Genomic DNA, 22,627 nt, shown 5'->3' with positions numbered 1-22,627 from the left:
ACGATGTAGAAGAAGTAGTGGGTCATTTGGGCCATCAATTCTGCTCTTTCATTCAATTAGTTCATTTTTCTGCCTTATCTCCATAGCCCTCAATTCCCTCACTATTTAAAAATCTATCACAGCCGTCAATATACGTGATCCACCCTCAAATAAGTTGATGGATTTACTACCCAATGAGAGGAAAAATATCCTCCTCATCTCTGTCTTGAATGAATGGGCAACCCCTTACTCTAAGATTATGCCCTCTGTTTCTTGACTGTCCTGTAAGGGGAAACAATCTCTCCAAATATATCCTATCAAATCCACTGCAAATCTTGTATGTTTCAATAAAATGTTTCAAACAAGCTACCTTTGAATGAAATGTAGCATAATTTTGTGTTTCATTTATTGTGAAAGTATTTTTTGGTAAATCTGCTGAGATATTTATTCAGATAGGTTAAGGCTTAAAATGTGTTTTCAATCTTGATCTGATCTTTTTCCAGATCCCAGACGCTCCCTAAAGAAAGAAAAGGGGAATTGTTATAGAACAAAGATACTTCACACCTGTTCAAGATTATCAATCATTCCTGATTCACTAAAGTGAAATGTGTAAACCACTTTCTTCCTGCCTTATCAAAATTTAGGTATTCACAATCTTCACTCGCTGAAAACTGAACTATTCCGAAGTTAATTACTTAGATAGAAGATGTTAAATTTCTTCAGAAGACTGTGCCGGCATGAGCAAATCAAAGATAACTTCTGGAATATCCAATGAGGTTTTGAACTTCTGATGGCAGTTAGTGAGAAGTCATGAGACTAGCCAAGCTTTGTGTGTGTTGCCAAGGGCACATTGCAGCAGAACAGCTGGGAGAAGAAGCTGTTGCTCTCTCTACATTTCTATCACTGTGTCTGCTGAGTTTGAATAGCCCAGATATCCTGATTACCATTAGAACCGAATTGGCCAATGGTAATACATTTTGAAATCAACCATTTACCTTGCAAGCCAAGACTCATTCCTTTTCTGATCACATTTGCTGCCAAATTTTAGGAGTTAAAGGTCCCAAAGGTCCAGCAGATTTGAACCATGAATCGTAGTGGTTGAAGGGTTAAATTGAGTCAGTCAATAGCATGGGAAAATGTCAGGTCCAGCAGGCTTGGGTCAGGTCAGGCAGTCAGTGGGTGCTCGATATCAAGTCTATCAGGGTCAAGTTGGGGTAGGGTGAATGGTGGGTCCGGTCATGGGGGCTATCAGACTGTTGAACCAGGGGATGTTATAGGTAGTTTGTGGAATCAGTGTTAAGTAATTAGTCTGTAAAATAATTATCCAGGAATTTGATGAGGTTTTGATCCTCTACCCTTTTCTGAATAGCTACTATGTTTAAGTAAATTAAGTGGGCGGCACGGTGGCACAGTGGTTAGCACTGCTGCCTCACAGCGCCTGAGACCCGGGTTCAATTCCCGCCTCAGGCGACTGACTGTGTGGAGTTTGCACGTTCTCCTTGTGTCTGCGTGGGTTTCGTCCAGGTGCTCCAGTTTCCTCCCACAGTCCAAAGATGTGCAGGTTAGGTGAATTGGCCATGCTAAATTGCCCGTAGTGTTAGGTAAGGGGTAAATGTAGGGACATGGGTGGGTTGCGCTTTGGTGTGGATTTGTTGGGCTGAAGGGCCTGTTTCCAAGCTGTAATGTAATCTAATCTAAACTCTCTGAATTCTCCCAAGTTTTCTGGAGGACCCCAGATATGGGATATTGCCTATTGGAAAGTTTGATTTTCCAGGCGTTCCCAAGTGATTCTGCATGATCTCGATGCACAGGTCCAGTCTACACCGCTTTCATGACTTTGCCGCATCTACATTCCTGTAAGCAGACATCAAATTTTTCAAGGAAGAGTTTAGTTTCCACAGCAGTATTTCCAAAAGAAGACACCAGCTACAACCTTAAACTGCCAGCTGTGGATCAAGGTCTTTGGATAGCTACAGTGTGACCAGGCAGATACAACCAGCTAACTCTTTCTGATCTTTTTTCCATTGAGCTACAGTTTGACCAAAGTTAATCTCCTCTATTCTGCCTTTGTCCTTCCAGGAGGTAATGGGCACAAGTTTGGAAGGCACTTTCGAGAGGTTCCTGCACTGCAGCTTGTAGATGGTAGATATCGCAGCATGTGCATTAGTGGTGTAGGGAATGATACTGGAAGATGGTGATTGGGGTGCAGATCAAGGTGGTGTTGAGCTTACTGGTCTTATATGCCACCAGTTGCCATGTCTCCAGAGCATTTACCTGGGTCTCTGGATACTGGTCCAATGACATCCCAACAATGCCACTTTCTCCTCTCAATTAACTCAAGCTGAGAAAGCCCAAGTGTTTTAATTTGGGAATGCAGATCATGACCACGTCTGGATTCATTACATCAAGGAAACCACAACTGATCACATTTTCATAATTTTCTCAGCAAGTAGAAATAGATTGACTTTACTGGTGTTAGTTATAGGACAAAAAAAAACACAAGTGAATTGGTAATGAGGAAAAATAAACTGTTGAGAGCTCTTCTGGATTAAAAATTTTTTCAAAAAGGTCATAGCATAGGTCAGTGACATAAAATGATCTCGTTTAACTTGACCATGAGTAACAAATACATAAGACCAAGTGCAAGTTAAATTCTTTATAACGAGCTCAATTCAATGGATGTAAACTTACAGCAGGAACCTGTCCCTTTCTATGTTGCTGAGGTAACGTTGAGTCTTGGATTTGAAAGGTGACTGGCAGACTTTTGCTGGTTTTGGATCATATTTACCAGGGTCATAGCGACCTACACCAACATTGTTCTGTGACAAAACAATATTAATAATTAGTCCACTAATAAAACAAGCTTCCCATCATATGGCTAAGCTCTCATCTCCTACAGGAAACTTCATTTTCGTAAGCATAGCTCAAACAACTTTCCTGCATTCTTGTTGAAAATGTCACTTATTTTGACACATTAAACTCTTCAAAATAAAGGTATGCTATCCCCATAGTCTGAAATATGTCTGGGAGCTGTGTTCCTCTGTTTAATCATAAATCCGACCTTTAACATTTCCTGGCGACATATAAAATCACAATTGGGTATATCCAGTTCACTTTGGGCAGCACCTTAGATGTTGTAGACAACATTCACTGTGGGTCATTCAATCTGGCATCCAACAGTCTCACACTTACTGGGTTAAAAGTGAGCAATTTGACAGGCACACGACCACCCCGGCTTGTGGATGACAGAAAGGGAGGCGGTTTTCGATTTTCTGGTTTGGAAAGTTGCTTCACATCATAAAATGTATCCTTACCCTATTGAATCACATAAGAACAAATAGAAATGAAGAGAATCATCACCACATCAAGTGAAACACAACAAAGTAAACACCAACTGATTTTCAGGAGAAATGTATTAAAGCGGAGCCCTGGAGACTTACAACTTGTGGTCGAAATATATTCAGTCCAGTGTAGAATATTCTCTCTACTGGGGGAAATGGGTACTGCTGAACCGTACCGAACTTTCCATGCTGTTTCTTTGCTGAACTTAAAAGATCATCAATGAATGACTCGGTTTTATACATTCCAGGATAGAGATTCAGTGGATCCTTAAAAAGAGAGAAAGTTTCTTTCCATCATTTGTTCAGATCTTTCCTGTTGTAGTGAAAGTTAAAACTTGCATGGTTTGTGTACTTTTGAATATGTTTATATTTAGGCATGGGCTGCAAATTGTTAAATAGTCAATGCATTTTGCAGAATATGACAGAAATTGTGGCTTATTTCCACAATACTTTAGTTGTTAGGAAGGAATTTCGACCCAGTGACAATGAAGGAACAGTGATATAGTTCCAAGTCAGGATGGTGTGTGATTTAGAAACAAGCTTGGAGGTTCTGATGTTCCCATGAACGAGCTGCCCTTGTCTTTCTTGGTGCAGTAATAAGTGTGAGCATCTTGAGGGATAGGATTGGGTATGCACTTGTCCAATTGACATGTAGCCTCACCACTGTCCAAGGAGAGAAGCACGGGAAAGGATAATGAGGTCCTCTTGAAGTCATTACGTTACCGCATTGCAGACAGGATCTCAGTAGAATGTTTGTAGTATTTCTATGCTCTGCTACCTCCTGCCATTTTTACTGGCTAGTTTTATCTGGCACTGTCACCCATCAGAGGCTTCCTTCCTGGCACACAGACCTCCAAGGTAATGTGTGGTTAATATCATCCTGCCTCTTGCTTCACTGGAATTTTTCCCACTCATTCTATTCTTTAAGATGCTGCAAGCTGTTATTAAATAGGGAATAGCTGATCAGATTACATGCCCTACCTTACCCATCCCAACCAAACTGATGAGTTGTGTAACAAATCTCATTTAAACTGACAACAGGTCTGTACTGTGTATGAAATATCTGTTCCAGTGTATATTTCCACCAGAGGAACTTTTCCCATTTTCTTTTATTGTATAAATCTACCCAAAGTTAGTAACAACGAAGGCAAGGTTATAGCCAGTTTTATGATGTGGACTGGGAAGCAGAGACTGAGACAACATTATTGCATTATTCTGAAAACCCATGGAGGAATAGACATTTTTCATGCCATCAGCATAGATGGATTGGCACTTAGAGCCCAAAATTTAGACATAAAATTGATCCAATAAAAACTAATTTAGTAGAGGAACAGACTACAATTGATTTGCAGATTTTTTTGACTGTTGCTAAATTAGTGATGGACTGAAGATAGGAATAACAGAGGGCTTATTTCAATGTTGAAATAATGCTTCTCCTAACAATGAAACTGCAGGCTACCACCACCCCATCTCTACTCCCTCACCTCTCACAATTCCCACACTCCTGATGTTATTCACAGACCAGATCAATGACCAAGCCCCTAAATTCAGAAGGACAAGTTAGTGAACTGTTTATTTGATGCCTATACGTTTATATTAATGCAAATAAAGCACAAGGAAAAAAATAGTTAGGACTGTCCTTCAGCCTCTTTATCCTAGCATTGTGACTCCGTGTACTGATCATTTCCAACCCATTAACAGGAGCTATCAAATTCAGACCTCATATAATGCAGCACTCAATGCTTCATTGTCTTCAATGAGATCATTGAAGATATCTAAAAGCTGACCTAAAGCTTCAGTAAAAAATAAAGTTGTGAATTTGTGATAAATCTGACTATTGTACATACATACCGTTGCAAGATGCCCAGTTTTTATCCGATCACTCCTTTCACCAGTAAAGAGATCATAGGGGCCACGTTTACTGACTACCCGTGTCAGTAATTTATCTATGCTGTTCCCAAGATCATATGTATTTGGTGCCAAGTCACAACCCTGGAAAAGTATGAGGTATATTTCTAAATTGAAGGACATAATCTGAGATTAGTTTGAAAATCACTGTTGTTGACGTTAGTGTAGAAGTGTTCATTAAACATTCTTTTGCCTATAATTTAGATTTTGATGGTAGTATTTACAACAGGATAGATCTTGTTAAAATAGTAGACAAGAGAAATCATAGAAACATTATTTTCAACTAATAATGGCAACAGTCATTACTAGGCTTATAAATTTCATATGTTAGTGAGTTTTTGATTCCAGATACTCAATGCAAAAAAGAGGCAATTTTCATTTTTTGTTGTTGATCTTCTATTCATTGTTTTTTCATTTCCATTGAAATCAACGTAATGAAAATTGATAGGTTCTACAATTGGTGCACAATCTACTTCACTGTGTTACTGCATAAGCAATGAAACAAAAGGTTATCTTGGAGGAATCAAAGTAGATATACATTTGATCCTTTTTTTTTTCTTCATTTTGATGCTGTTATGGAACAGACCAACCCCCTCAAAATATTCAGAAGATGGACGGTAACTTCTTTTTTTAAAGGTGAAAGTAAGATGTTGCATTCCAGATGCAATTTGATTGGTCAAACTACTGGACTTAAAGCAAAACACACTTTATTCATCCACTAACATTAAACCACAACACAAAAAAAGGAATTAACTCTATTGGAAAAGTTAACAGAATAATAGATGCAGTAACTATTACTAATTAATCTTCCAATATAGTAACATCCCATAAACATACTCTTGGCAAAAGGCAAATTTAGAAAACAGATTGTCTCATGTGCAACTCCAGCAGCAGGAAGAGAACACACAGGTTATGGCTGTTACCAAGAGAGAGAAAAAATAGCTTCCACTTTAAGATCTGAGCAGCAACTATTGCAAACTAAAAACTAAAAAAAATCCTGGTTCTGTGAGAGCTTGCCCACACCCATTCAGGTTGCTTCTATTGTTCCAACTTTAAGAAAAAACCCTTGACTTCACAAGCTGTTTAGTGGGTCTGCTAGACTGCTCACCACCCCTGCCTTAAAATGTCTCTTCAACAATAAAAAAGACAAAATATACCAGTTTAAGCCACAGTATAGTCACACTGTAATCTAAAGGAAATTGTGAAATGCTTATTTAGTTGAAACATTTTTTGACAGCCATATACGTGTGAAGTGCCTTGAGAAACCTTTTTACATGAAAAGCAACATATAATTGCAAACAGACCAGTGGAGTGCCACAAGGATCAGTGCTGGGCCCTCTACTTTTTGTCATTTACATAAATGATTTGGTTGTGAGCATAAGAGGTACACCAAAATTCGAGGTGTAGTGGACAGCGAAGAGGGTTACCTCAGACTACAACAGGATCTGAACCAGATGGGCCAATGGGCCGAGAAGTGGCAGATGGAGTTTAATTCAGATAAATGCGAGGTGCTGCATTTTGGGAAAGCAAATCTTAGCAGGACTTATACACTTAATGATAAGGTCCTAGGGAGTGTTGCTGAACAAAGAGACCTTGGAGTGCAGGTTCATAGTTCCTTGAAAGTGGAGTCACAGGTAGATAGGATAGTGAAGAAGGCATTTGGTATGCTTGCCTTTATTGGTCAGAGTATTGAGTACAGGAGTTGGGAGATCATGTTGTGGCTGTACAGGACATTGGTTAGGCCACTGTTGGAATATTGCGTGCAATTCTGGTCTCCTTCCTATTGGAAAGATGTTGTGAAACTTGAAAGGGTTCAGAAAAGATTGACAAGGATGTTGCCAGGGTTGGAGGATCTGATCTACAGGGAGAGGCTGAACAGGCTGGGGCTGTTTTCCCTGGAGCGCGGAGACTGAGGGGTGACCTAATAGAGGTTTACAAAATTATGAGGGGCATGAATAGTATAAATAAACAAAGTATTTTCCCTGGGGTCGGGGAGTCCAGAACTAGAGGGCATAGGTTTAGGGTGAGAGGGGAAAGATATAAAAGAGACCTAAGGGGCAACTTTTTCACGCAGAGGGTGGGATGTGTATGGAATGAGCTGCCAGAGGATGTGGTGGAGGCTGGTACAATTGCAACATTTAAGAGGCATTTGGATGGGTATATGAATAGGAAGGGTTTGGAGGGATATGGGCTGGTGCTGGCAGGTGGGACTAGATTGGGTTGGGATATCTGGTCAGCATAGATGGGTTGGACCGAAGGGTCTGTTTCCATGCTGTACATCTCTATGACTCTATGACCTGTGATTCTTTAAAGGAATACAACAGAATGATATCCTTACCAATGTATCAAGTGTTCGGCTCTTTGCAGATTTTGAATCCATTATTCCTTGTGACCCAAAAGACATCTTTGCTTTCTCCTCCAGGACTGCAGTAGGAATCCCACCCTTTCCATATGTACCGGGACCTGGGCTACCAATCTGAAAAAAGACCAGAGTAAAAACAATGTAATCATTTCCACTTTATATTCTGATGTGATAAGAATTAACTCTTTTAGATGCAGCATGAAAAATGTGTCTTTCAGGTTAACACCGTTCTTAAAATAATGTTTATGAGTTCAGCAACAAACAATTCTGCATAATATTGCTAACAACTATATACTTATTAGTATTAAAGAGTGTAAGGTTAACTTTTTGGCATTCTGCACTCTGCTGGTATTTTCAGTTTCAAAGCTGTTATGGTCAACCAGCAGAGCAGACTAGCAGAATAATAGTCAAAATTGTTGGCATATTGAGGTAGATATGAACAGTCATGCAATAAATGTAGACCTATAAACTCTTTCTAAAAACTTTCTGTAAACTTTCTATAAATCTTTATATAAGTAACATGGATTTGATTCTGTAGAAGTTTTATTTTAATGTCAATATACAAAGGCAGAAATGTTGCCTTTGAATTCACTGAAAATGTGCATTTTTATTTTTTTACATTACCTTGTTATCTGCATATTACAGAAATGTGCATCAGAAGTTGTCTAAAAAGGCAATAATTTAAATCCTTACATCTTTCTGCTGTTTAAAGCGCTCCTCGTTAGTGTCACAAATGCCTTTGCTTCCAGGATTCTTCTTCTGTAATAAGTCAAGGAAATGTGGGATCTCATATTTGCCTGGGCCAAGGTTTGTTTCCTGCAGTTAAAAAAAAACAAAAATGTTTTTTTTCCCCTCAATTTTGACTGCTAGGCTTTCCTTTTCTTATTTACAAATTGCACAGAGTCTAAACAAAATTTCATATAAATATCATGTTCAGCAGAATTTAAACCAAATTCTCAGATTTCAAAATTGTTTTTAGTGAAGTGAGTTTTATCTGTTCTAAAGAATAGAATATTTGTTCCAATTATTTTGCATCCAGTGCCATGGATGGCCTGGATTTCTCCTGAATTTCTATTGCATGGTAAAATCCCTGCCTCGATTATGATGTGTTAGCAAATCTCATTGTTTTTCCGAATCTGAGAAAATCTCATTGAACCAGAAAGCATTGATTGAAAGCCAGCCATGTCCTCATAAGGTAAAAAATATGTGAAAACATACATAGTCTAGCTAATGTAACACCACCAATAAAGATATAGCAAATATTTCCATTTCACTTCCTATTTTACTACAAGATTAGCACAATTTACAGTCCCCAGGAAATTCAATAAAGGAGACTAAAAAAATTAACTCTCTGAAAAAAAAGTGAAATATTATGACATTTTGCAATCCTATTTTGAGTTGCATAAAATTAATTTTGGGGACATAAGATTTGAAGTTGCCTAAACTTACTTAACATGGAAACTTACATCATTAGGAGGATTGAACTAATCTCAGAGGAACAAGGACACCAGACACAATTTTAATCTTTTGCAATGCTAAGATCCCACATTCTAAGATTTGCAGGAACCACCTGATGACGAAGCAGTGCTTTGAAAACTCGTGCTGCCAAATAAACCTGTTGGACTATAACTTGGTGTTGTGCGATTTTAAACATTCTAAGAGATATGAATTAGGATGCCATATTTGACCAAATGCAAATAGCCCTCCACATGGGGGTGGGATGCATTAGGAGGGGGAAGTCAGGGGAATGCCAAGAAGGATTTGATCTCTGGAGTGACCAGATTTTCAGAAGTCAAAACAGGCATTCAGTGAAAAACGTTAAGAAACCGGGTCTCTATGATGACTGACATGATGATCAACCAATGCCAGGAATCTGGGGAAGGGGCAATGGAAGATTGAAGGCCATGTGATGTCAATTCCCAGAATACATCCAGCCAGAATTAGCGTTCTATTCTGTAGATGGTTTAAAAGGTACAACCAACAATGGAGGGCTATTGGTGGCAAAAAATATGGCAGTTTCTTTGGAGATAGAAAGGGGGAGAGGTCATTTTAACGTAATGCAGTTTGCTGTGATACTTGTTTAAAAGAAGAGGTATAGCATTTCACACAGGCTCCCTCGAACAAGGGCCAGTTTCTACATCCTAAAAGAAGGAAAAATGAAAATTAGGAGATTTGGATTTCGGAAATTGTTAGGCAGAGGGATATTAAATGAAAAATGAGGAGTATTTAGACAGAACAGGGACATTTGGTCACCTTTACCAATGTCTCTCTGATGGCTGAAATTAGGAATGTGTAGGTAGAGGAGAGGTAAAAACCTTGGCCATAACTCCACTCGACTCCTCACCAGCTCATCCGACTCCCTGTACTGACCTTCAAAGATTCTGACATTAAACATTTTTGCTGGGAAATATAGTATTTCTCTTGAATTCTATTTTTTTTAGTTCCTGAATGGAACCCAAGATGGCTGTCCTAATTTTGATTTAAAAGCATACTATTATATTAATTGGTGCAAAGTTTTGCTGATAATGAACAAGCCATATTTGCTTTTAGCTTGTAATTCTTTTGTGAAGTATAAAAGATTCAACATTCACCCCAGACTCTTTATGTCTTAGCCAGGTCTCTCTAATTGTTATGATGCTGCACTTTATAAGATGATTATGGTTTAAATTATCTTCAGACGGAGAAAAAGAGCTGATTTGGTTTGATTTGATTTGATTTATTATTGTCACATGTGCCTAAGTACAGTGAAAAGTTTTGTTTTGCACACAATACAGGCAGCTTATACCATACAAAGTGCATTAGGGTAATAGAACAGAGCAAAGCATACAATGTTATGGCTGCAAAGAAGGTGCACGGAGAGCTCGGTCAACATTAAATTTGAAATTTGCAAAGTCCATTCAGAAATCTAATAACAATGGGGAAGAAGCTAATCTTGAACCTGTTGGTCCATGTGTTTAAGTTTTTGTATCCTCTGCCCAATGGAAGAGGTTGGAAAATATTATAGCCGTGTCGGGAAAGGTCTTTCTGGGGCAGTGAGAAGTGATTAATCATGTGGAGTTCTTTGAGGACTGAACCCTATTCAAGGAAACAAAGATTGTGGACAGTTAAAAACTAGATTCACCAGAGGGTACTTTGCCAGTGGAAGTCCATTAAATTATGCTCTGAAGATGGGATGAAAGGGAGTTTAAAAGGACAGTGCAAAATTCATACTTGTGGGGCAGGAAGAACGGGTCCAGTTTCAACTGGGAGGAACTTGGGATTTTTAAACAAAAGACTATACATTTCTGCTGAAAGTTTGGAGTAACATATAGAAGTGGAATTGTGTTCTGTTAATATTAAGTAGTTAATGATGAACACATTTTCCTGTTGCTTAGTGTATCACTTTTAGCTGATGATGATTTTAGTAAATCTCTAAAATGTGAAGTTCAGTTTGATGATTCTTTATTTAAAATAAATATGCTGCAGCTGCTGTAAATCTTAATCTATGTTTTTCTCTCTCTGCAGATGCTGCCAGACCTGTTGAGTTTTCCAGTATTCTGTGTTTGTTTCTATGATTTCACATGTTTAAAGAGAAATTAATTTCCCAGTCAACACTTAACAATCTGTACAGGAACTGTAAGAAAGTACATCGCAACAGGTCAGAAATTATTCTGTTTGCTAGCATAACTTTGCACCCTCTGGTTAAAAGCATAAACCAGGCACTCAGATTTTATAAGGAGAAAGTGAGAACTGCAGATGCTGGAGATCAGAGTTGAAAAGTGTGGTGCTAGAAAAATACAGCGGGTCAGGCAGCATCCGAGGAACAGGAGAATCAACATTTCAAGCATAAGGAATGAAGGGCTTATGCTAAAATGAAGCATAGCTGACCAGCTGTGCTTTTCCAGCAACACACTTTTCAACTCAGATCTTATTGCATTGTACTAAGTATCAGTCATAATCTAATACTCTAACTTATTGTTTAAACATGCTTTTATAACAACAGGACTTGTGTTTAAAACTTATGTTTTAAATTAGAAACAAGGAAATAATTAGACTTCAAAAAACAGCACCCAGATACATTTAAAGAGGTAGACTATAATTTGGGCTTTGGTGTATATGTACTGCTAATGAACAAAGGTCTTAACTTGAAAGATTTCTCCATTTCAAAGAGAATAAGGAAATGTTATGATGTAAGGTGAGTAATTTATATATATAGTAGTATTATTTATTTTGAAGTTTGAATATTGAACTAGTGGCATGTGGGTTTTAACACTGTTTATAAGATGATTTAATGATTAACCTGTCAGTAATTCTGCTTTTTGGAAACAAAATGAGAGACAGAGTTCCTGGAGTGCTAATGGAAATTAGTTTGCATTAAGAGGCTATACAGAGTAAATTTTGCCATGCATTAAGCTTCCATCTATTAGAAGGATCAAAGATTGACTTATTTTGCTTGGGAGAAGAAGTATAGCTTGGAAAAGCTTTTGGTTTCTTTTCACAGATGCCATGGTTGAAGTTAATGGTAAGAATTCTCCTGGAAAAAGGAGTTAGTTTAGAAATGTTAGTACAGGTACACAATCCTTTATCCAAAAAGCTCTGTTACACAAAATATTTTTATGGAGCATCATTTTGGTATGTGAACAGGTGACCCAACTCCACGGCCACTCAAATCATTTTACTCAGATGAGATGTGGTGGCGTGACCCAGCACGGGCAGGCGTCAATTGAGTCTCAGCGCTCATACTATTCACACGAGCATCTGCTGTTAGGTAATTTTTAAAACTTCACTGTGAAAATGTTATTTATTCCGAAATCCGAAGAATTCCAAATTCTGAAAAACAACTGGCCCCAAGGATGTCGGATAAAGGATTGTGTACCTGTAATAGGTTACCTCAGCAGCAAGAGTTTAGTTTGAAAGTTACAGAGCTAACACGTTTGGTTCAAACCCTGAAGGAGTTATTCAAAGCTGAGAAAGTTAAAGTTCAGTTGTGACTAAATAGGAAGTAGGCTATTGAACTCTTGAAACTGAGAATCAAAAGCAACAGCTCAGTCACACATATGGATGTGATAGAGAAGGGAATTCTCTTGTGTGTTTGAATACTGTAAAGGATTACTGTTGGGATATTGTATTTTATCATGTTTCGAAGCCTTTTAAATTATGTTAAATGTAAATAGCTTGGTTTATTTTACTTTATCTTGTTCCTTTTGTGTAATAAACTTCTGTTTTATTATCGAAACCAAATCTTTGGAATTTCATGCTTTATGTTTCAGTGAAAGACCACATTGCCAAAAAGAAACAAAAAAAATGATCTATCAAGCCTGATTTCAGTCTTTCATCTGACTTGTCCAGTAGTAACATTAGCTGGGATCAGAACAACATGAATAAAATAGTCTGTGAAAACATTACTTACCAAGAACTTCTTTTTTAGCTTTTGTTCTTTATAGAATGACTGTGGTGTCTGAGCAAACCTTTCTACTTCATATGCTCTTTCCCACCCAGGACCTGCTGCTTTACGGGAAACCTCGCTGTGACTGAAGTCTCCTGTGTCCACATTATAGTAGCCAGGTGCCAATCTTCTTTCCTGGAAGAGAATTTAATTCTTGTCAATATCAATTTTTCAACAATTAAGAAATAATTTATTGCAGTAGAGAATGGGCATACAATTAGGTACTGATTTTAGCTGTTCTGCGATGCTAGTTGGTTGTGTCAAAGAACGTACAGCAGAGGAACAGGCTCTTCAACCCACCAGGACTGCGCTGACACCTGATGCCTTTTAAGATAAAAACCTTTTGCCTCTGTGTGGTTCATATCCTTCTACTCCCTGCGTATTCATATATCTGTTAAGATGCCTCTTGAACATTGCTATTGTATCCACCTCCACCACCTCCACTGGTAATGTATTCTAGGAACTTTCCAATCTCTGTGTAAAAGAAAAGTTGCCCCTTACATCTCCTTTAAATTGATCCCTTTCACCTTAAACCTATGTCCCCTAGTAATTGACATTTCCACCCTGGGAAAAAAATGCTGTCTATCCATTCTATCCATCATAATTTTATAAACTTCTGTCAAGTCGCCCCTTATCCCCTGACATTCAAGTGAAATCAAACCAAGTTTTGTCCAATCTCTCATCCATAGCTAATACCGTCCAAACCAAACCTGGTAAATTGTTTCTGTACCCTCTCCAAAGCTCCATATCATGGGGCTTCAAAGCTTAGGGCAGCATGTGAATCAGTGATTAGCACTGCTGCCTCACAGCGCCAGGGACCTGGCCTTTGGTAACTGTCTGTGTGGAGTTTGCACATTCTCCCTGTGTCGGCATGGATTTCCTCTGGATGGTCTGGCTTCCTTCCACAAGGTAAAAACAATGACTGCAGATGCTGGAAACCAGATTCTGGATTGGTGGTGCAGGAAAAGCACAGCAGTTCAGGCAGCATCCGAGGAGCAGTAAAATCGACGTTTCGGGCAAAAGCCCTTCATCAGGAATTTTTGCCCGAAACGTCGATTTTACTGCTCCTCGGATGCTGCCTGAACTGCTGTGCTTTTCCAGCACCACTAATCCAGTATCTGGTTTCCTTCCACAGCCTAAAGATGTGCAGGTTAGGTGGGATGGCCATGCTGAATTGTCTGTACTGTCTAGGGATGTACAGGCTAGGTGGATTAGCCATAGTAATTGCAGGGTTACAAGGACAGGGTAGGAAGCACCACCAATCCAGAATCTGGTTTCCAGCATCTGCAGTCATTGTTTTTACCTTGTGGAAGGAAGCCAGACCATCCAGAGGAAATCCATGCCGACACAGGGAGAATGTGCAAACTCCACACAGACAGTTACCAAAGGCCAGGTCCCTGGCGCTGTGAGGCAGCTGGGATGGTCTTAGGTTGGTGCTGATTCAATGGTCTGAATGGCCTCTTTCTGTGCTGAGGGGATCCTGTGTTTCAAAGATTCTATACTGCTAGTAGATCCCGACTGGAACTATATGCAATATTCTAAATGTGGCCTAACTAAAGTTCTATACAGTTGCAACATAATTTTGCCCATTTTATGCTCTCTATCCTGACTGATGAGGGCAAGCATATCTCATGCCTTCTTGATTACCGTATCCACTTTTTATGGCCATTTTCAGGGAACTGTGGATCCGTACACTTAGATCTTTGTGCATGTTGATGTCTGGCAAGTGGGAGGCTTTCAAAAGCAATTTAAAGACAGTTCAGACTTGTTAGTGTAAAGGGAAAGGCTGGCAGGAGATATTGAGCATGTGGCCAAGAAAAAGAAGGAGGCATATGTCAGGTATAGATAGCCAAGATCAAATGAATCCCTTGAGTACTGGGGGCGTAGGAAAACACTTGAGCAAAATCAGGACAAAAAGGAACATGAGATAGCTTTGGCAGATAAGATTAAGGAGAATTCTAAGAGATTAGATGTATATTAAGGACAAAGAGTAACTATGGAGAGAATAGGGGCCTTTAGCAGAGGAGCAGGCTGGTTGACGCCAGCACAGTTGGCTGAGAGGGTGTCTATCCACCACCCGAGTCATCCAAAGCCTGACGGTCAAGGTACTCAGCCCCAATACCTCACGTGCACTTGAGGCGTGTGGTGGACATCCAGACAAGCTGATCCCTGTCTAACCAGAACTCGATGTTGGTCCCACACTACCCACGCTACAGACTCGTTCCCACAATGTGAGCCATCTCAGGGATATCCTTTCGAATGGCACAGAGGTGCTATCTGGATTGGTTGATGCTTCGCACTCTCCACTGCTACGCCTTTGCCCTCTCCCTGGACACACTTTGGTGTGATGTTTTGCCCTCCAGCGGTGAAGATCCCCTGTAGACGTCCCTTTACAAAGCAGTCCTCACCCTTACATCAGGTATGTGGAGTGGAGAGTGCTGTGTGCATCAGTCCCGTGCAACATACTTACTGGGCACCAGACCATGTGTACGTTCTGTGGCATGGAAGACATGGTTTTCTCACATTTATGTGAAGTGTGCTCATTTGTTAAACTTATTGGTTTTTTGACAGGGCTGCTGCTAAACATTTGATTGCACTTCAGCCCCACGATCCTCTTCTTTGGTCATCCGGTGTGGAGGGGCTGACAGGTCTGTGGACCTTCCCGCGGCTTTGCTCCTGGGCTGGCCAAGATGGCCATTGACAGTTGAAGGCAGTGAGCAGAGAAGGGGTGCGTTAGTTCTGACTGCCCCTCTTTCACGGTTACATCCACAGTCAAGTGTCCCGAGATCAGGAGCACGCAGTGGTCACCAGTACAGTGTAGCCTTTCATAGCCAATGGGCTGGAGTGCATCGTTTCTCAAACAGTGATATTTGAGTTAGTAGTGTAAGTTTCCATTCGACTTTTTAAGCTTGCATTGTTCGCGGTTTTCTGCCTGGGAAAGGGCTGTTTCATTTTTCTTTCAAATTGATTTTGGACTCCCCGAAAGAGTCAAGGGGGCTTTTATTTCATCTCCATACTGTCCTTGTCCCAGTTGTGCTTGATAGGGTCAGGGTGAGGGGCATTTTATTCTTGGTTGAAATGAGTCAAGGAACTTTTCTTTGAATTTTAGACCCTTGTAGTCCCTGTCCTAGGTGTGTTTGACTGAGATAGACAAGAGGGCATTTTGGTTTCTTTTAGTTTCCTTTGATTTTGAACAAGTCAGGGAAGGTTTAGTTTACTTTTCAAACCCTTGTTGTCCCTAAGCCAAAGTGGTTGATGGGACTGAATCAGGGGAAAGCCATTTTCTTTGCATTTGTTTATTGATTTTGATCTTCCAGAGTCAAAGGGACTTTATTTTTGTTTCAAGAGTCAAGGAAACTTTCCTTTCTGTTTAAATATAGAGTAAACTTATCTCTGTATTTTACCCAGTGCTGTCCCGATCCCAGGAGTGTCTGTTTGGATGGTTTTGGGGGAGTCTTGATTTTTCTGCTCATATCTTTTTGTTTAAAAGAGTAGGACCCCTTAAAGATCAATGAAGCTGTCTACGTATGGAACCACAGAAGATGGGTGAGATCCAAAAGGAATATTTTGCATATTTACAGTGAAGAAAGACATGGAAGCTAGAGATCTTAGGGAGATAAATAGTGGTCCACATTACAGAAGAGGTGCTGGAGATCTTCACATTTGCAAAGGTGGATAAATCTCTGGGATTTGATCACATGTATCCCAGTATATTGTGGGAAGCTCAGAAAGAAATTGTGGGGCCCCTAGAAGTGATATTTGTATCATTAGCAGCCACAGATGAGATGCTGGAAGAATGGAGGGTGGCCAATGATGTGCCATTATTTAAGAAAGGCTGCAAGGAAAAGCCAGGGAAATAGAGACCAGTGAGCCTGATGCCAGTGGTAGGTTAGCTGTTGGAGCGGGATCTGAGTCATAGAGTCATAGAGCCATAGAGATGTACAGCATGGAAACAGACCCTTCGGTCCAACCTGTCTATGCCGACCAGATATCCCAACCCAATCTAGTCCCATCTGCCAGCACCCGGCCCATATCCCTCCAAACCCTTTCTATTCATATACCCATCAAAATGCCTCTTAAACGTTGCAATTGTACCAGCCTCCACCATATCCTCTGGCAGCTCATTCCATACATGTACCACCCTCTGAGAGAAAAAGTTGCCCCTTAGGACACTTTTATATCTTTCCCCTCTCACCCTAAACCTATGCCCTCTAGTTCTGGACTCCCCAACCCCAGGGAAAAGACTTTGTCTATTTATCCTATCCATTCCCCTCATAATTTTGTAAACCTCTATTAGGTCACCCCTCATTCTCTGACGCTCCAGGGAAAACAGCCCCAGCCTGTTCAGCCTCTCCCTGTAGCTCAGATCCTCCAACCCTGGCAACATCCTTGTCAATCTTTTCTGAACCCTTTCAAGTTTCACAACATCTTTCCGATAGGAAGGAGACCTGAATTGCACGCAATATTCCAACAGTGGCCTAACCAATGTCCTGTACAGCCGCAACATGACCTCCCAACTCCTGTACTCAATACTCTGACCAATAAAGGAAAGCATACCAAATGCCTTCTTCACTATCCTATCTACCTGTGACTCCACTTTCAAAGAGCTATGAACCTGCACTCCAAGGTCTCTTTGTTCAGCAACACTCCCTCGGACCTTACCATTAAGTGAATAAGTCCTGCTAAGATCTGCTTTCCCAAAATGCAGCACCTCGCATTTATCTGAATTAAACTCCATCTGCCACTTCTCAGCCCATTGGCCCATCTGGTCCAGATCCTGTTGTAATCTGAGGTAACCCTCTTCGCTGTCCACTACACCTCCAATTTTGGTGTCATCTGCAAGCTTACTAACTGTACATCATATGTTCGCACCCAAATCATTTATGTAAATGACAAAAAGTAGAGGGCCCAGCACTGATCCTTGTAGCACTCCACTGGTCACAGGGGTCTACATGAATTTGGAGAGACAAAGACTGATTAGGGATAGTCAGCATGGCTTTCTGTGTGGGAAATCATGTCGCACAAACTTGATTGAGTTTTTTGAAGCAGTGACCAAAAGATAGATGAAGACAGAGCAGTAGATGTTGTCCATATGGGCTTTAGCAAGGCTTTTAACAAGGTTCTGCCTGGTAGACTGGTGAGCAAGGTTAGGTCACACAGGATCCAGGGAGAGCTAGCCAACTGGATACAAAATTGGCTTGAAAGTAGTCGCCAAAGGGTGGTGGTAGAGAGTTGTTGTTCAGACAGGAGTTGGGTGACCAGCATTGTGCCACAAGGATCGGTACTGGTTTCATTGTTGTTCCTCATTTTAAAGAATGATTTTGACAAGAATGTAGGAGGCATGGTTAGTAAGTCACAGATTACATTAAAATTGATGGTAGAGTAAACAGTGAAGAAGGTTATCTAAGAGTACAACTGGATCCTGATCAACTGGGCCAGGGGGCTAAGAAATGGCAGATGGAGTTTAAATTAGATAAATGTGAAGTGTTCCATTTTGGTATAACAAACCAGTTAATAGTAGGGCCCTGGGGAATGTTGTTGAACAAAGAAACCTCAGGGTGCAGGTACATAGTTCCTTGAAAGTGGCATCACAGGTAGACAAGGTGGTGAAGAAGCATTTGGCATGTTTGGTCAGAGCACTGAGTACAGGAGTTGGGACATCATGTAATGGCTATCCAAGACACATTTGGTACAATTTGTGTCACCCTGCGATAGGAAGGCTATTATTAAACTGGAAAGGGTGCAAAAAAGGTTTACAAGGATGTTACTGAAACTGGAAGATTTGAGTTAAAAGGAGAGGCTGAAAAGGCTGGGAGTGTTTTTTCCTTGGACTGTAGGAGGCTGAGAGGTGATCTTACAGAGATTTATCAAATCATGAGGGCCATGGATATTTGGTGAATAGACCACATCTTTTCCCTGGACAGGGGAATCCAAAGATAGAGGGCATAATTTAAGGTGAGAGGGGAAAGATTTAAAAGGGACCTGAGGGGTAACATTTTCACACACAGAGTGGTGCACACATGGAACAAACTGGTAGAGGAAGTGGTACAGACAGGTACAGTTACAACATTTAAAAAACATTTGGACCGGTACATGAATAGGAAGGGTTTAGAGGGACATGGGCCAAATGCCGGCAAATGCCACTAGTTCGGTTTAGGAGACGTGGTTGGTATGGACAAGCTGTGCTGAAGGGCCTGATTCCATCCTGTATGACTCTATGACTCTATTAAGGGTTCTACCATTTACTGTCTAATTCTGTCCTGTATTACATCTCCCAAATTACATCAACTTGCATTTATTTGGATTAAACTCAATCTGCCATTTCTTCACCAAGTCTCCAGCCTATCCATAACTTGCCATATCCTCTGGCAATCGTCCTCATTATCCACAGCTCCTCCAGTCTTGTGATGCCTGTGAACTTACTAATCAGGACACATTCTCATCCAAATCTATATGTAAAAATAAAAATAGAACAGTACAGCACAGGAGGTAAAAAGACTGCAGATGCTGGAAACCAGATTCTGGATTAGTGGTGCTGGAAGAGCACAGCAATTCAGGCAGCGTCCAAGGAGCAGCGAAATCGACGTTTCGGGCAAATGTCCTTCATCAGGAATAAAGGCAGAGAACCTGAAGCGCGGAGAGATAAGCTAGAGGAGGGTGGGGGTGGGGAGAAAGTAGCATAGAGTACAATGGGTGAGTGGGGGAGGGGATGAAGGTGATAGGTCAGGGAGGAGAGGGTGGAGTGGATAGGTGGAAAAGGAGATAGGCAGGTAGGACAAGTCCGGACAAGTCATGAGGACAATGCTGAGCTGGAAGTTTGGAACTAGGGTGAGGTGGGGGAAGGGGAAATGAGGAAACTGTTGAAGTCCATATTGATGCCCTGGGGTTGAAGTGTTCCGAGGCGGAAGATGAGGCGTTCTTCCTCCAGGTGTCTGGTGGTGAGGGAGCGGCAGTGAAGGAGGCCCAGGACCTCCATGTCCTCAGCAGAGTGGGAGGGGGAGTTGAAATGTTGGGCCACGGGGCGGTGTGGTTGATTGGTGCGGGTGTCCCGGAGATGTTCCCTAAAGCTCTCTGCTAGGAGGCGCCCAGTCTCCCCAATGTAGAGGAGACCGCATCGGGAGCAATGGATACAATAAATGACATTAATGGATGTGCAGGTAAAACTTTGATGGATGTAGAAGGCTCCTTTAGGGCCTTGGATAGAGGTGAGGGAGGAGGTGTGGGCACAGGTTTTACAGTTCCTGCGGTGGCAGCGGATGGGAGGGTGGGTTGTAGGGGGGCGTGGACCTGACCAGGTAGTCACGGAGGGAACGGTCTTTGCGGAAGGTGGAAAGGGGTGGGGAGGGAAATATATCCGTGGTGGTGGGGTCTTCTTGGAGGTGGCGGAAATGTCGGCGGATGATTTGGTTTATGCGAAGGTTGGTAGGGTGGAAGGTGAGCACCAGGGGCGTTCTGTCCTTGTTACGGTAGGAGGGGTGGGGTCTGAGGGCGGAGGTGCGGGGTGTGGATGAGATGCGTTGAAGGGCATCTTTAACCACGTGGGAAGGGAAATTACGGTCTCTAAAGAAGGAGGCCATCTGGTGTGTTCTGTGGTGGAACTGGTCCTCCTGGGAGCAGATACGGCAGAGGCGGAGGAATTGGGAATACAGGATGGCATTTTTGCAAGAGGTAGGGTGGGAAGGGGTGTAATCCAGGTAGCTGTGGGAGTTGGTGGGTTTGTAAAAAATGTCAGTGTCAAGTCAGTCGTCATTAATGGGGATGGAGAGGTCCAGGAAGGGGAGGGAGGTGTCAGAGTTGGTCCAGGTAAATTTAAGGTCAGGGTGGAATGTGTTGGTGAAGTTGATGAATTGCTCAACCTCCTCGCGGGAGCACGAGGTGGCGCCAATGCAGTCATCAATGTAGCAGAGGAAGAGATGGGGAGTGGTGTCGGTGTAATTACGGAAGATCAACTGTTCTACGTAGCCAACAAAGAGACAGGCATAGCTGGAGCCAATACGTGTGCCCATGGCTACCCCTTTGGTCTGGAGGAAGTGGGAGGATTCGAAGGAGAAATTGTTAAGGGTGAGGACCAGTTCGGCCAAACGAATGAGAGTGTCATGGAAGGGTACTGTTGGGGACTTCTGGAGAGAAAAAAACGGAGGGCTTGGAGGCCCTGGTCATGGTGGATGGAGGTGTAGAGGGATTGGATATCCATGGTGAAGATGGGGCATTGGGGACCAGGGAAACGGAAGTCTTGGAGGAGGTGGAGGGCGTGGGTGGTGTCTCGAACATATGTGGGGAGTTCCTGGACTAGGGGAGTAGGACAGTGTCGAGGTAGGTAGAGATGAGTTCAGTGGGGCAGGAGCACGCTGAGACAATGGGTCGATTAGGGTGGTCAGGCTTGTGGATCTTGGGAAGGAGGTAGAACCGGGCAGTGCGGGGTTCCTGTACTATGAGGTTGGAAGCTGTGGGTGGGAGATCTCCTGAGGTGATGAGGTTCTGTATGGTCTGGGAGATGATGGTTTGGTGATGGGGGGTAGGGTCATGGTCGAGGGCGCAGTAGGAAGAGGTGTCCTCGAGTTGACGTTTGGCTTCAGCGGTGTTGAGGTCAGTGCGCCAGACTACCACTGCGCCCCCTTTATCCGCTGGCTTGATGGTGAGGTTGGGATTGGACCAGAGGGATTGGAGGGCTGCATGTTGTGAGGGTGAGAGGTTGGAGTGGGGGAGGGGGGTAGACAGGTTGAGGTGGTTAATGTCCCGGCGGCAGTTGGAAATGAAGAGGTCGAGGGCAGGTAATAGGCCAGCGCGGGGTGTCCAGGTGGATGCAGTGTGTTGGAGGTGGGCGAAGGGGTCCTCGGAAGGTGGGCGAGAATCCTAATTGTGAAAGTAAGCTCGGAGGCGGAGGCGACGGAAGAATTGTTCGATGTCACGGTGTGTATTAAATTCATTGATGCATGGACGGAGGGGGATGAAGGTGAGTCCTTTGCTGAGGACTGATCGTTCGTCCTCAGTGAGGGGGAGGTCTGGAGGGATGGTGAAAACTCGGCAGGGCTGCAGGCTCTTTGGCCCACAACGTTGTGCCAAGCATTTATCTTAATCTAAGGTCAACCTAACCTACACACCCCTCAATTTACTGCCATCCATGTGCTTGTCCAGCAGTCACTTAAATGTCCCCAATGTCTCTGACTCTACTTCCATAACTGGCAGTGTATTCCACACACCCACCACTCTCTGCATAAAGAACCTACTTCTGACATTTCCCCTATACCTTCCTCCAATCCCTTTAAAATTATGACCCCTTGTGACAGCCTTTTCTGCCCTGGGGAAAAGTCTCTGGCTACTTACTCTATCTATGTCTCTCATTACCTTGTACAGACCTCTGTCAAGTCACCTCTCTTCCTTCTTCTCTCCAGTGTGAAAAGCCCTAACTCACTCAACCGCCCTTCATAAGGCAAGCCCTCCAATCCAGATAGCATCCTGGTAAATCTCCTCTGCACCCTCTCTAAAGCATCTACATATTTCCTATAATGAACATAGAACATAGACATAGAACATAGAACAGTACAGCACAGTACATGCCCTTCAGCCCACGATTTTGTGCCGACCATTGATCCTCATGTATGCACCCTCAAA

General features: G+C 42.0%; 1 protein-coding gene across 1 annotated transcript in view; it reads right to left on the bottom strand.

Annotated features, from left to right (window-relative positions):
* Window positions 1-224: 224 nt before the first annotated feature.
* Window positions 225-22,627, bottom strand: part of LOC122554760 (ciliary microtubule-associated protein 2-like) — a 36,239-nt gene continuing 13,836 nt past the window's right edge. The window contains exons 3-10 of the mRNA XM_043700136.2: window positions 12,980-13,150; window positions 8,284-8,406; window positions 7,567-7,704; window positions 5,172-5,312; window positions 3,420-3,587; window positions 3,172-3,294; window positions 2,671-2,798; window positions 225-496 (exon numbers count right to left, since the gene is read on the bottom strand). Of these exons, the coding sequence (XP_043556071.2) occupies window positions 457-496; window positions 2,671-2,798; window positions 3,172-3,294; window positions 3,420-3,587; window positions 5,172-5,312; window positions 7,567-7,704; window positions 8,284-8,406; window positions 12,980-13,150 (1,032 nt within the window). The 3' untranslated portion in view covers window positions 225-456. The remainder of the gene's footprint in view (window positions 497-2,670; window positions 2,799-3,171; window positions 3,295-3,419; window positions 3,588-5,171; window positions 5,313-7,566; window positions 7,705-8,283; window positions 8,407-12,979; window positions 13,151-22,627) is intronic.

The sequence above is a fragment of the Chiloscyllium plagiosum genome, unplaced genomic scaffold (genome assembly GCF_037043375.1).
Source record: "Chiloscyllium plagiosum isolate Xiang-an unplaced genomic scaffold, Cpla_swu_hap1 HiC_scaffold_9, whole genome shotgun sequence".
Classification (NCBI taxonomy): Eukaryota; Metazoa; Chordata; class Chondrichthyes; order Orectolobiformes; family Hemiscylliidae; genus Chiloscyllium; species Chiloscyllium plagiosum.
Note: the sequence above shows the minus strand (reverse complement) of the source record. Positions and strands in the feature narration are given on the sequence as shown.